The following is a 14695-nucleotide window of genomic DNA, read 5'->3' as shown; positions in this document are numbered from 1 at the left end:
CATGTGCCTTGAAAATACATGTCTCTTAGGTATGTGGAGTAAAGGATAGTAAATCTACACCTACTTATATAGACGTAACTTCAAGATGCTGTGCTAGTCGATATTTTGGGCAATATATTGTAGTTAGAACATACTTGAAACATGATATTCTGACTTGCAATGCATTGTTAAAAAGACTGATCAATAAGACAATATTTTATGCTACATCTGTAGCGTGAGTTGCAGGTAAGTAATTATAATTCTTTATTGACTTGACATGATAGGACATTCTTTTTGCTTGGGCTCGGAATAAAACACAGCATACTTTGCATGGTCTGTCAAACACAGAACAGGAGTTTTAAAGCATTATGGTATTGTGCCACGTGGATTCTGATATTTGCGCATAAGATTAATGTATTGATGTTCTGGAATAACCATCCTGTGGCATTGGGTTTGTTGCTCACTTTCTAGCCCAGGCCTGATATTGTAACCAAGAATATTTGCCACCCCTGCCTGGGCCGGTTGGAGTTTGGAGTCCTTAATCTGTGTTTTTCCTATTGCCTCTCCTTCCTGGAGACAAATATCCGTCAGCTCCTTTTGCTTGAAACGCAGTTGCTTTAGCTCCTCCTGCATCTTCTCAGGTCCGATGGTCTCATAGATTCTTTTCCAAAAGGTCCGATTAAAATGTTGGTAAAGCTTCCAGTCTAGTGAGCACCACTCCTTTGCCCCTTCCTTGCTCTTATCGGTCAGATGCTGAATACTGTTTTTGCTTCTTGAGTTCAACTTGAAACTGACCACATCCTCCATCTCCCAGCACAGCGTGTTCTTCAGGAGCACCATGGACTCATCAAAGTATTCTGCAATGAGCACCAACTGGAACCTCTGCTCTATCTCTCTCAGAACTGACTGCACATAAGGATAAGTGTCCTCAGCATTGCTGTCATAACCAAAGTCATACCACATGGTGTTTTTAACAAGCATATGATAAGGCTCTGTGGGGTTGTAAAAGCTCCCAGGAGATGCTAGAAATTCATTGAGAGTCTTGGTCTTATTGAAAGATGGCAGAAACCGGAAATAGGAGTAGGAAGACTCCAACAAAGATATGGGATTCCGCAAGATAGATAAGTACACAGTGTTGTTTGGCATCACTTTCTGAACCTGTATTGAGAAAGAATACACACATGTTACAAATGGTTACTAGTTCATTTTTAAATGTTTTCTATTTATGTGTACATGCATAACTGAACGTTGTGATGGTTTCAAGGGCACGGAAATAAAACAAAGCTTTTTCAGGCTAGCATAGTATTGCCTTATAAAAAGAAATGCACTAATATATGCTAATGGAAATTGGGGTAGAGGGCATGGTGCTAAAATGGTTTCAGTCCTACCTCCGGAATAGACAGTAAGCAGTGGCCCTTTCCCCTTTTCCTTAGAAAAATGTGGTACCATTCAGCATGGTGTCCGCCAAGGATCTGCAATTAGCCCAATCCTTTTTAATATCTATATGAGCCCGTTGATTTCAATCGTCAAAGCTTATAAAATCAATTTGGTGAACTATGCGGATGACACACAACTCATTCTGTTTCTAGAGGGAAATAAGTCAATACCACTCAATAGTTTTCATGAACGCCTGCAAAAAACTGCTAGATGGCTTACAGACAATTCCCTACAGTTCAACTGAGAAAAAAACTGAAATCCTGTACTGTACGGCTAAGAAAGTCCCTCATCCGCTCCCTGCTAACTTTTTGCCTATTCCTTCAGATAAACCCCCTACACCCTCCGAGGCAGTGCGTAACCTAGGGGTAGTTTTTGACAACAAGTTGAGTCTTGAAACCCACATAAACAAAACGGTGGGTACATGCTTTTTCCCTTATCAGAGCACGGCGGAAAATACTCCCGAAGCTACCAATGACAGCCAGGGCACTTGTGGTGAGAAGTGTCATTTTGAGTCGACTGGACTACTGTAATGCTCTGATACTGGGTGCCCCTAACTCACTGATCACGAAATTTCAAGAATTCAGACGATAGCTTCATAGCCAGCCCTAAAGATACCGAGAAAATGTTCTGCCTCTTTGTCCCTTAAAGAGCTCCATTAGCTTCCAATCCCACAGAGAATACAGTTCAAATCACTCTGTATCGTTTTTAAGGGTCTGCGTGGACTTGGGCTTGCGCCTTTGCAGGAAAAGTGTGTCTGGCACGCCCCAATAGGAAGCCTCTGATCCTCTGCAGCCCATCTGGTTAGCACACCCAGAATTCGAACCACCAGGTTTGGTGGAAGAGCATTTAGCTGTGCAGCCGCTCGGTTATGGAACGAACTACCGTCTAATCATAGGCAAATAGAAGATTTTACACATTTCAGGAAGAAGCTTAAAACCTGGCTCTTCCTAAGGGTGTAATGGAGAATAGCCATCTCCAGGGTAATATGTACAAATAGGGGAGCTAATATAACCCTAGCACCAGGATACCTGTGGGGTGACAGTGCGCTTTATAAGTCTGTATTACATTACATATTACATTACATATGGCGCACATATAAGAATGAAAGCCACCAGCTAGCAGGGGCATAGCTTAGGGGCAAGGAGGGGGGGGGTGAATGTCAAGTTTCCTAACTAAAAAATAAATGGGCTGTAGGGTGGATGTGACTAAGGTTCGTGATGGACTGTTTCTATGAGGAACAGGGTGAGAACTGTTTGGAATTATGTGAGACTCTGGCTAGAGTGGTACAGTGGGTGAAAAAAGGGTTGGCATGCTACTCAAAGCGGTTGCCACTGGTTAGACTATTTGAAAGCATTCAACCAATCACATTTGGGGTATTTGTTTGCTATTAATATGTCTAGAAACCCAAGACCTGCACAGTTTTCCAAGCCTACAAGCACCACTGTTTGCAAATTTCCAAAAGTAGTATATTTGCAAACTTTCAAGGAGTGCTTCTAATGGTTCAGAATAACTACTTTTTGGTCAACCAGCCACTATAAACAGTTAACATTTCACTCCAAAAAATGAACAAGTTAAAAGCGTTTAGCAAAATTAACATGATGAGAAAAACTGAAACAGACATATCAAACCCAACTCAGGGACTGTAGACCCAACCCAGAATGCATTAGGGGGCTGTCACACCCCAAACACCCTCCTTGAGCCACACCCCTGACTTCCCCACACATGCACATATGCTCATACACATCAATTCAAGACCGCGCACACATACACCTACAATTCACAAGCACATACACATACACTCATTCACAGCACACACATACAACTGCATACACATTCTCACATACACATATGCAACAAACATTTTAAAAAAACATACCAGGCCACAGCAGTGAGCTTTGGTGGTGGGAGGGAAGCCTTGGTGGTTCCTGGAGGACTGGGCCTGCCACCTCCTCTCATTGGCTGCCTTTGTTATGGGTCAGACTATGAGAGTAGGCACCAGACCCTTACTCATCACAGAGTGGGATGGGGTCAGCGAGACTACTGATCCCACCCCACTCTGTGATGAGGCATCACTGATGGACAGTCGGCCCTGGGCACTCAGGGCTTAAAACTAAAGTGGTCAGTTCTGAGTATATCTGTGATGTGCCCCAACATCATGACAGGAGGCCCTCCAACCTCTTTGCTGGGCTGAGGAAGTCACACCCATAGGGAAGTGAAATTTTCAGGACAGCAAGGTTTAGCTTGGGCAGCCAGATATTTTAGCGTTGCATAAACATATATTTATTTAAAGTAATAGTTTATAAACATGAACTCAGAAACATTAATGGCTAGCAACCACTCAACAACAATGTCATTAGTAAACTATGATTTAAGTCAATAGACATGTAAACCCTAAACATTGCCAAGATTCGTATTATAGATGGAGCAACGGTATAGACCATTAAATGAAACTCCCCGTGGAGCTATGCCCCTGTCAGCTAGCTGCATTTGCTGTGGCACCACCACCATTATTCATTTGTCCCTAAAATTGAACTGCATTTTTAATTTTTGACCCAGTTTTAGGAGCTCTTAATACTAAGGTACCCCAAAAGTACATTTTTATACTGTTTTCTTCAGACCCTAACCTCAAGAGCAAAGGCTACCTGTGAGAAGGCTACCTGGTATATGATATACACTAATGTAAGTGGGCACCTTGCACCAGTCCAGACAACTCTTATGATGATTTAAGAGATCTCAGACAACCTTAGAAAGCTATCCAAGTGGTAGCTTTGGAGAGCCGCCTTCAGGCTTAGTCTTGAAGGAGTGTAAAGCAGCTTGTTTTACCAGAATGCAATCTACTAGCATGGATTACATGAAAAGGAACCACACAAAGTATTTATAAAAAAATTATTTATTATATAACACTGTCTCGTATTTTACAGTATCTCCTACACGGAGACAGACACAAAGTGCTGTGTACTTCCTATAAAACCTATACAGGATCTGTGCGTTTACACAACATACACTGTGAGCTTGGTATATAGACTGATTGCAGCCGTGAGTCCCGTGCTCTCCATTCCACTGGAGTCAAGCTACCCTGGCTGATGAGGGCTGTTAGCCCGAAACTGGTCCTAGGGGGCTTGTTTCCAGTCCAGGGAGGACCTGGCCTGGCAGTTCGGGCTGAACTGTTCCCATGAGGCACAGGGTCAAGACTGATTTGCATGTGGCTGGGTTCAAACTGGAATGGCACGGTGAGCAAAAAAACGATGGATTTAGGCCCAGACCGCTGTACTGGGGTGAATGTAGGACATTGTTCTGCATTCTGTCCATCAATTTTTCTTTTTGCATTTGTCACCCTGAGTGGGACAGGTATGCCCAGACGTGGGTCCTGTGCTCTCCATGCCACTGGAGTCAAGCTATCCTGGCTGATGAGAGGTGAAACCCCGAAACCGGTCCTAGGATGCTTGTTTCTAGTCCAGGGAGGACCTGGCCTGACAGTTCGGGCTGGATTGTTCCTGTGAGGCACAAGGTCAAGACTGATTTGCATATGGCTGGGTTCAAACTGGAATGGCATGGTGACCAAAAAAACAATGGATTTAGGCCCAGATCGCTGTACTGGGGTGAAGTATGACATCGTTCTGCATTCTGTCCATCAATTGTTCTTTTTGTAAAGGACAAAATAGACATTTTCATCCCCGTGCTACACATAACATGCAGCATCCTTTAATACTATTGATAATGAGCATTGTTTTCAACCATCTCATCTTGCAGGGTCATAGGGACCGAAGTCATAGGCTGGTTTACAACAGTTTTCTTTTGACCGATACTAGTTTTACTGGAGGCAAAAATCTAGGTTGCACTCCCCTGTGATGTATACTAGGGCTCCACCCTATCCACTGTAATTTCATCTGATTCATGGAGTCTCGTGGGGTCCTCCTAGCCATGGTATCATCAAACACCAAAATACAGATCACACATACTTACAGGCACCATCTTCAAAAGTCACCAACTACTCAAGTTCATTCATATCGTTCAGGCAAACCTAGATGTCCAAATACACAGCAGACCCACAACAAGCAATGGCCCTTTGCATTTGACATCTATGCAAGACACCTGAAATTACTGATAATGGTGGGCAGTCTTCTGACCCTGTTATGGCCAATCTGGCTATGTACATTTGCAACAGTGTTGTTACACAAATACAACGTGCGTCTTTCCTTCGTTTAGGAGTGAGAATATTCCCTTTCGGAGCCATTTCCCAGAACTCATGGTGATAAATAAAATTACATCAAATTTGCATACGAGACTCACAAGTCTCTCCAGCTTGAATGTTCCCATGTAATCAGGTCACAAAATCGTATTCAGCTAGTCTGATTTTTGGTGGTAGTGGCTGAGAAACTGAAAGTGCGCTGTCTTTCTTCTAAATGGCACATACAGCTTTAGATGGAAAACACATCCCATAGAGCCCTGGGCAGATGGCAAGGTCGAAAAGCTCACTCAAATCACCATGAACTATCCAGATTTCCACGAGGACCTGGAATGAAGGAAACCACAGCCTGCCTCAAAGAGTTTGAAATAAACCCACCGTCTTTGAAAACGTACCTCATGAAGGTTGAACTTTAAATGGTTGCACATGACGTTATAGTGCTGCCCTGGTTTCTTTGTGAGGAATCCTTCGACGAACTTGGCCTTGAACATTTGAGGATAGTGAAAGATACTCAATTTGTCAACCGGAAGTGCTATGGAGAGATTGTGCTTCTCTGTGAACCGGTACATAATGTTCATGACAGTGCTGCTGGCCGTTTTGTGGGTTTTGAGGAACATCACATTTGTCGCTGCATGGCACGTCTCTGGACTTGTTTCGATTGTGTCCTGAGTAGGCACGATTCTGAATAATAAAGGGAGACTGCATGAATAAGTAAGGAATTTTCTGCGCCATGATGCTTGCATAGAAATTCAACTATGTGTATCGAGAAAATACAAAAATGTAACTACGTATTTGCAAAGGGAATGAAGATGCATGGTAAGTGGTTCATAACTTACTTATCCCAACACATTCTAAAGATGTACAGTGCCGGCTATCGTGTACTGCACTAGGGTACTCTTGACTTTCAATCTGAACTGTTGCAGGAAGTTAACAAATGCTGGACTGGCAATTGATGTAGGAAGGGGAGGCCAGGCTACTGGTACTAGCCCCTTGTGAAAAAAAACTCAAGGCAATTACAATGTACTTCCAATTCCAGAATCCACATCAGGATGTGAAGCTGAAGTAACAAGACATTAATCAGTCGCATGACCAATTCAAGGGGAAGCCGGACTCTTCTGCTCTCATCAATATCAGACCTTCTGTCCTTATAATGTTTCTGCCAGTGCCCACTTTGTAGGTTCCTCTGAGGGCATAAAGCATTATTGACAATTTTTGTAAGGATGCTGCCTCTGGGTACTCGTTAGAATAGCACAAAATCTGATTTCTCAGGCAATATGACCCCACAGCAGATTTATGTCTAAAGTATCTAAAAATGTAAATCAGTCGTATTAAGGTAGGAACCGCCATTATCAGTGGTCTTCCCAAAATTTCTGAGACAGTTATGGGAATCACCACTTGAGAAATGTAATATAGTTGTGGCTTAGTTGAGGACATATGGGAAAGATTAGGGGGCATATTACCAACAAGTACCGATATTTATCGCTAAATAGGCTTAGCGACGATTTTTTTATCGCTGCCTATTGCTGGATATGTTAGCAGAGAAAACATGCTATTAGCAACGTTTTTCTCCATTGTGCTAAAATATCCAGCGATAGCGGCGAAATGCGTGAATATCGCTGAGAATACAGCGATATTCACGCATTAGCGACAAAATGCTCTTAGCCATGTTATCCACCTCCCATTGGATAACATGGCTAAGAACATCAGTTAGCGACAGCTTGCTAATTGAGCGATAGAATTATCGCCGCTTAGCGGCCGAAAACGGCCGCTAAACCTGCGATAATTGCCTATCGCCACCCTTGGTAATATGCCCCATAATTCTCAAGCCCCACATTGACTTCTTTTCCAAATACTTGGAGGTATCGGAGGCCAATCCACAAAGGTATTTAGGAGTACGTGAAGTAGCACTTCTGTAGTACTAATTCACATACTCTTAAATATAAATGCCTTAGTGAATCAGCCACATTTTGTTTTTCAGAGTGGGCAGTTCAATGGGTGTGCATGAAATAACATGTTATGAACACGATCTTTCCTTCAGCTGTGCTGTTACATTTTGAATCACATTTCTACAGACCCAAACTGTTTCACTCCTGCAACACATCAAGAAGCCTCATACCATATAATAGAATTGGATTGGCATACACCTTCATTATGTATCGTTTTTGCCAATCTCTAATCTTTTAACTTAGAGTCTAGTATCTTCTGACATTTCCTTGAAAAACGCTGAACAATTTGACATATGAAAATCTACCTAGTGCATTGCACTTCAAGCCCCTCAAATTATATTGCTTAAAACTTTGAGTACATGACTGCCATGAAAGGGACCTTGAATGCCTGACTGGAGGAAGTGGGGACTGTAATCTCATCAGTGCTTTAAAGAGTGGTTGGCCCACCAGCAACTCAGGACGCACAACTGATGTGAAATGGACTGCTTGTCCCATCCTCAGTGGGGGGGTGAGTCTGGATGACAACTGGGCCAAGTCGGAAGAGGCTGGGCCGAATCTCTTTTGTCTAGTCTAAGGCGAAGAGGTCATCATGGTCCAGTGAAAAATGTATCACTGACAGAATATCAGAACCAAAAACATTGTGTAGGCAGAATACCATTAAAAAAATTACGGGGACCGAAATATTGAGAAAGTAAGTGCAAATAGGTAAGTATAGTTTTAATATTTCTCACTCTACATCTACATACCTTGAATATAAATATTATTGTCAAGGTACATAATTGTGGAGTTATATATAGTAGAACTTTACTTGTCACTCCAGAGAACCACAGTTCCTATGAAGGAAGTCAATGTAGAGAGAGATGGGGAGAGAGTAAGGGATGTGTCGTTCCTATTGAAAGGTTAGAGGGACCTTTCCTTAAAGGCCTTACACACCCGAAGGATGTCATGCTTCATCATGGGGCAGTGCTCCTCATTGCGCCGGCGCTGCAATGCCCAACGGGTCCCCGAAGGGTTAATTTATGGGAGATCTTTTTTTAGAAGTCTAACCGTAAGGTGAGTGTGGGTATGTGTGAGACGGTAAGTGTGGTGATTGATGTTTTTTTTTCAATGAGTGGAGGGGTGAATGGATGTAATGGGAAAAACCCTCTATCATCAATAAAAAAAAAGAAAAAGGTTATGTGCTGCTCGAGGGTGGTTATGGCCCTCAGTAGCTAGACAAGTGCAAAGTCTTAAGAAGACGGGATATGGTTGACATGTTTCGCGCTGTGAAGTGGTCTCAGGAGGAGATCCTTGGTGCTTCTTCAGGACCTGAGGGTAGTGAAAATAGGGGGTTATTTATGTGGTGGTCTAGAAATATATCTCGGTACCACTCAATGGACCCAGGAAGTGGTCCTATCTGGAACTACAAAAAAAAACAAGAAAAGCAACAAATCATTACATGTGGCAACCTTGAAAAAAAAAACCCTGTTGGAGGACCTGAGGTTACGCTTGTAATCAGTGCATCAACAAGGTATTCGATCATACCAAATGAGCATGACGTTAAACACATTTTTCCAAAGGTGGGGAGGACAAACCAGCATGCATATGTAAAAATGAGTAGAGAGAGAAAGGGAGAGAGATACTCTCATTATGTCAAGCCGTTATAGTGAGTACATAAACGAGGGCACTACAAGTGGATCGTGGTGCACGTTATGTGCTCGATATGTTGTGAGCGTGGTCAGACAAGAGCATAGTGTTTTAAAAAAAACATTTATCCAGGCTAGGTATAGTGACCACTGATGGCAAACACCTCTATAATGCAACTGTGCTGATTGAGCTAAGGGTTCAGTTCACCTGGTCGTTATGGGTGTAGAGTCCCATGAGGTACGGCAGAGGTGACCACTATCGCTATCTGTAAGATAGGTCAATAAAAGGACCTGCTGATGGACTAGGAGTCAAGCATAACAGATGCAGATGCATTTGGAGGTCAATACTTACAGTTGCGACGTGCAGAAAAAAGTTCAGTGACCTACACGGCCTCTTTCCAGCTCGTGGAGTGTTCTGTGTGCCGGGACGTGGTAATAGTAAGCGTCAGGGCGGGATGGGTGAGGGCATGGCTGCGCATCAGTGAATATGACCCCTAGGTCACGTGTGTTTTGCTAGTGATTTTGTAAAAGTTTGGCCATTACACTGTGTAGCGTGTGATGGCCCCTGTTTACGTGCATCTGTTAGCAATTATCCTTATTGTAACTGCAGTCCGACTTCCATCCTGACCACAAGAAGCTCTGTGGCTTTGTTTCTGTTTTAGCATGCATCTGTTAGCAATTATCATTATATTTTCCACTGAATGGTGACATTCCCTCATGTCAATGACTGGGCTAAGAACCTCCCGGTATGTACTTGTGATGATGCTTCCTCTCAGTCTCTGCTACATACTGTTTTATTTTGTAAATTTTACACTGAGCCCAGGAAAATTTGGATAATGCCAATTTTGAAAATGCTGGGCCTAAGCAGATGCCACCCTGCTCTCCTTGCCCTCCAATTTCTGGAAGATGAGTCATATGCAAAAAACATTGCCTGCTTCCTCAAATTTTGTGTTAGGCATAGAGCAAATCTTGGCTAAAGCCATCTCTGGCCCTTTGCACTTAATGTATTTCGTGCCACCTCAGAAATTGATTAACTGAAAATGTTATCGTATTTTAAACTGTTTTTAACATTTCCTTATTGTGTACTGTGACGTTTTATATACATACTATCGTTGTTGTATTTTATATACATTTTTATGGTTTTCTTTGAAATTTGGAAACCGAATAAAGGAATTTGATTTGATTTGATTTGACCCATAGGTCACGTGTGTTTTGCTAATGATTTTGCTAAAGTTTGGCCATTACACCGTGTAGCGTGTGATGGCCCCTGTTTAGGTGCATCTGTTAGCAATTATCCTTATCGTAACTGCAGTCTGACTTCCATTCTGACCACAAGAAGCTCTGTGGCTTTGTTTCTGTTTTAGCGTGCATCTGTTATGAATTATCCTGATGGTAACTGCAGTATGACTTTTATTCCGACAGCCAAACTTAAAAATGTTCTTAAAAAACCACAGAGAATTTTATTTTACTAATATTAAACATTGCATGTTATTAATGAAATAATACAGTAGAGCGTTTTTAGTTTCCTTTTCTGTTGAAGTTGTTGGGGTTTGTTTTCCGTATTGCCAGTGGACATGGGCAGAGATGCTGGAGTCATGTAAGGTGTGTAAGTTGTGGCTGGAAGCAAATCGCAGTGCATTTGTACATGTTTTGGCACCAGCTTTTTAAAGCTAAGGAAGGTGAGCACCGGCAGGACCCGGGCCAATTAAAGCTGATGTTATTAAAAAATAAGTTAAAGCATTTTTTGTTTCTTTTTCTGTTGACGTTGTCGGGGTTTGTTTTCCGTTTTACCAGCGGACATGGGCAAAGATGCTGGAGTCATGTAAGGTGTGTCTGGAAGTAAATCGCAGTGCATATGGACTTGTTTTGGCACCAGCTTTTTAGAGCTAACGATGGTGAGCACTGGCAGGACCCTGGCCAATTAAATTTGGTGTTATTAAAAAATACAGTAAAGCATTTTTAGCTTCTTTTTCTGTTGACGTTGTCGGGGTTTGTTTTTCGTTTTTGCCAGCAGACATGGTCAGAGTTGCTGGGGTCATGTAAGGTGTGGCTGGAAGTAAATCACAGTGCATATGGACTTGTTTTGGCACCAGCTTCTTAGAGCTAACGATGGTGAGCACTGGCAGGACCCTGGCCAATTAAATTTGGTGTTATTAAAAAATATAGTAAAGCATTTTTAGTTTCTTTTTCTGTTGACGTTGTCGGGGTTTGTTTTCCGTTTTGCCAGCAGACATGGTCAGATATGCTGGAGTCATGTAAGGTGTGATTGAAGTAAATCGCAGTGTATTTGGACTTGTTTCGGCACCAGCTTTTTAGAGCTACCGATGGTGAGCACCAGCAGGACTCAGGCCAATTACAGCTGGTGTTATTAAAAAATACGGTAGAGCATTTTTAGTTTCCTTTTCTGTTGACGTTGTCAGGGTTTTTTTCCGTTTTGCCAGCGGACATAGTCAGAGATGCTGGAGTCATGTAAGGTGTGGCTGGAAGTAAATGGAAGTGCATATGGACTTGTTCCGGCACCAGCTTTTTAGAGCTAACGATGGTGAGCACTGGCAGGACCCAGGCCAATTAAAGCGGGTGTTATTAAAAAATACGGTAGAGCATTTTTAGTTTCCTTTTCTGTTGATGTTGTCGGGGTTGGTTTTCCGTTTTACCAGCGGACATGGGCAGAGATGCTGTAGTCATGCAAGGTGTGTCTGGAAGTAAATCGCAGTGCATATGGACTTGTTTTGGCACCAGCTTTTTCGAGCTAACGATGGTGAGCACTGGCAGGACACTGGCCAATTAAATTTAGTGTTATTAAAAAATACAGTAAAGCATTTTTAGTTTCTTTTTCTGTTGACGTTGTCGGGGTTTGTTTTTCGTTTTGCCAGCAGACATGGTCAGAGATGCTGGGGTCATGTAAGGTGTGGCTGGAAGTAAATCGCAGTGCATATGGACTTGTTTTGGCACCAGCTTTTTAGAGCTAACGATGGTGAGCACTGGCAGGACCCTGGCCAATCAAATTTGGTGTTATTAAAAAATACAGTAAAGCATTGTTAGTTTCTTTTTCTGTTGACGTTGTCGGGGTTTGTTTTCCGTTTTGCCAGCAGACATGGTCAGATATGCTGGGGTCATGTAAGGTGTGATTGAAGTAAATCGCAGTGTATTTGGACTTGTTTCGGCACCAGCTTTTTAGAGCTACCGATGGTGAGCACCAGCAGGACTCAGGCCAATTACAGCTGGTGTTATTAAAAAATACGGTAGAGCATTTTTAGTTTCCTTTTCTGTTGACGTTGTCAGGGGTTTTTTTCCGTTTTGCCAGCGGACATAGTCAGAGATGCTGGAGTCATGTAAGGTGTGGCTGGAAGTAAATGGAAGTGCATATGGACTTGTTTCGGCACCAGCTTTTTAGAGCTAACGATGGTGAGCACTGGCAGGACCCAGGCCAATTAAAGCAGGTGTTGTTAAAAAATACGGTAGAGCATTTTTAGTTTCCTTTTCTGTTGATGTTGTCGGGGTTTGTTTTCCGTTTTACCAGCGGATATGGGCAGAGATGCTGTAGTCATGTAAGGTGTGTCTGGAAGTAAATCGCAGTGCATATGCACTTGTTCCGGCACCAGCTTTTTCGAGCTAACGATGTTGAGCACCGACAGGACCCTGTCCAATTAAAGCTGGTTCTCTTGGGCTCATTAATACAACTATATCAAATAGTCAAACTTAAAAATGATATTAAAAAACACGGAGCATTTTATTTTAGTGATATTAAGCATTGCATGTTATTAAAAAATACTGTAGATGATTTCTTTTCCTTTTCTGTTCACAATGTTGGGGTTTGTTTTCTGTTTTGCCAGTGGACATGGGCAGTGATGCCGGAGTCATGTAAGGTGTGGCTGGGAGTAAATCGCAGTGCATATGCAGTTGTTTTGACACCTGCTTTTTAGAGCACCATCAGGACCCGGCCCAATTAAAGCTGTGTATGTTGGTGTGATTAATACAACCATACCAACCAGTCAAAGTTAAAAATAATATTAAAAAACAACGGAGTATTTTATTTTACTAATATTAAACTTTGTGTCTTATTAAAAAATATGGTAGATGATTTATTTTTTCCTTTTCTGTTGATGTTGTCTGGGTTTGTTTTCCGTTTTGCTACCACTGCTCTCTAATACTTTCCCTGCACTTTAATACTTTTTATATACCAAATTAAAATATAAGGCAAAATCTATTGGCACTGCCAGTGCTTGTTGGTGTTGCAATTGGTATGTTGTTGTTGTTGCACCCAGGTGATGTTGCCTATCAAGAGGTCCTTAGTGTGGCTGGTGGAAGTAGATGCACTGCAATTGCCACAGGTGTAGTGGCGTTAGAATGTTGGAAGATCCCATAAAATTGTCTGGTTAGTCATGGTTCTATTCTGTGATCGTGTGTGGACAAACATATCTTTTAGGTTATGGGTTCTTTTGAAGGAGAACCGGGGTTTCTTAAGCCTGAGGTCACCACTGTTAATGATGTTCCAGTGCTTTAAGATAAAATTCTTGACTTGGTTGGTAGTTGGGGTGAATGTGGTAATACAGGTTATGATATATTCTTGTGTTTTTTGACTGGCTTCTAGCAGGGTTTCTCGATGGCTGTTGCGAGCTCTCTTCCTTGAGTTTCTGAACACCTTTTCAGGATAGTTCTTTTGGAGGAGATTCTTGCTCAGAGTGACTGCTTGTGCTTTGTAATCGCTTGTTTCACTGGAATTCCTTCTGATTCTTAGGAATTGTCCATAAGGTAGGTTCTGTGTGAGTGGTTTTGGGTAGTGGTTGTTGAAGGAGAGGAGGCTATTGCAGTCATTGGGTTTCTTGTATGTCTTGGTTTTGAGGGTACCCTCCTCCCAAGAGATGAGTAAATCCAAGAAGGAGAGCTCCTTGTTTTATTTCGACAGAGTGAACTTGGTTTAGGGATCTCTGGCGTTGATCCATGAATGGAATGCTTTGAATCTTTTCTCTGTCCCTGCCAAGAATATCATAATGTCGTTGATGTAAAATTTCCATTTGATGATATTTAGTTGGTACGGGTTGCTGTCAGTAAATATATATGAGGGGTGCCGCTGCGCTGAGGACACGAGCGCGGTCTGTGTGGCTGCGTGTCTGGAGGGGGCCGTGTTGTCACCCGGCTGAAGTTCTTTGCGGGGGCCAGAGCCTTACGGAGGACACTATTCTGCGGCCAGATTTCCCCTTGCCACAGCGAGGACTACCACAACCAGCAGCCCCTCTGCAGGCCACAGCACCAGGAGCACCTGAGGCTCGTTAGCCTCGCCCTACCCCCCACATTACAGCCTACCGCCCACGCAACGCGGGACACGCGCGGGCGGCGCCGGGCTCAGCCCGGGCAAAGGGCGGGCCCTCTGTGGCCCTCAGAGGCCAGAAGAGACTGGGCTGGGCCACAGCTCCTGATTTTGTTACGATTTGTCTAAGACTGGCTTGATTCACGTGAGACTTCGGTGTTTTGTTTATAATTTTAACTGTGCAAAGTGCTTTAGATATTATTCAATTGTTTTT

At 42.8% G+C, this 14695-nt stretch overlaps 1 protein-coding gene across 3 annotated transcripts in view; it reads right to left on the bottom strand.

Annotated features, from left to right (window-relative positions):
- Positions 1-219: 219 nt before the first annotated feature.
- Positions 220-14695, bottom strand: part of GAL3ST2 (galactose-3-O-sulfotransferase 2) — a 401588-nt gene continuing 387112 nt past the window's right edge. For 2 of the 3 annotated variants that reach the window (XM_078667351.1, XM_078667352.1), the window contains 2 exons: positions 5998-6283; positions 220-1137 (listed from right to left, as the gene is read on the bottom strand). In XM_078667351.1, the coding sequence (XP_078523477.1) occupies positions 346-1137; positions 5998-6283 (1078 nt within the window). In that variant the 3' untranslated portion in view covers positions 220-345. Of the gene's footprint in view, positions 1138-5997; positions 6284-9525; positions 9585-14695 lie in introns of those variants that run through there. The other variant, XM_078667353.1, reaches the window with a different exon arrangement.

The sequence above is a fragment of the Lissotriton helveticus genome, chromosome 11, assembly GCF_964261635.1.
Source record: "Lissotriton helveticus chromosome 11, aLisHel1.1, whole genome shotgun sequence".
Lineage (NCBI taxonomy): Eukaryota > Metazoa > Chordata > Amphibia > Caudata > Salamandridae > Lissotriton > Lissotriton helveticus.
Note: the sequence above shows the minus strand (reverse complement) of the source record. Positions and strands in the feature narration are given on the sequence as shown.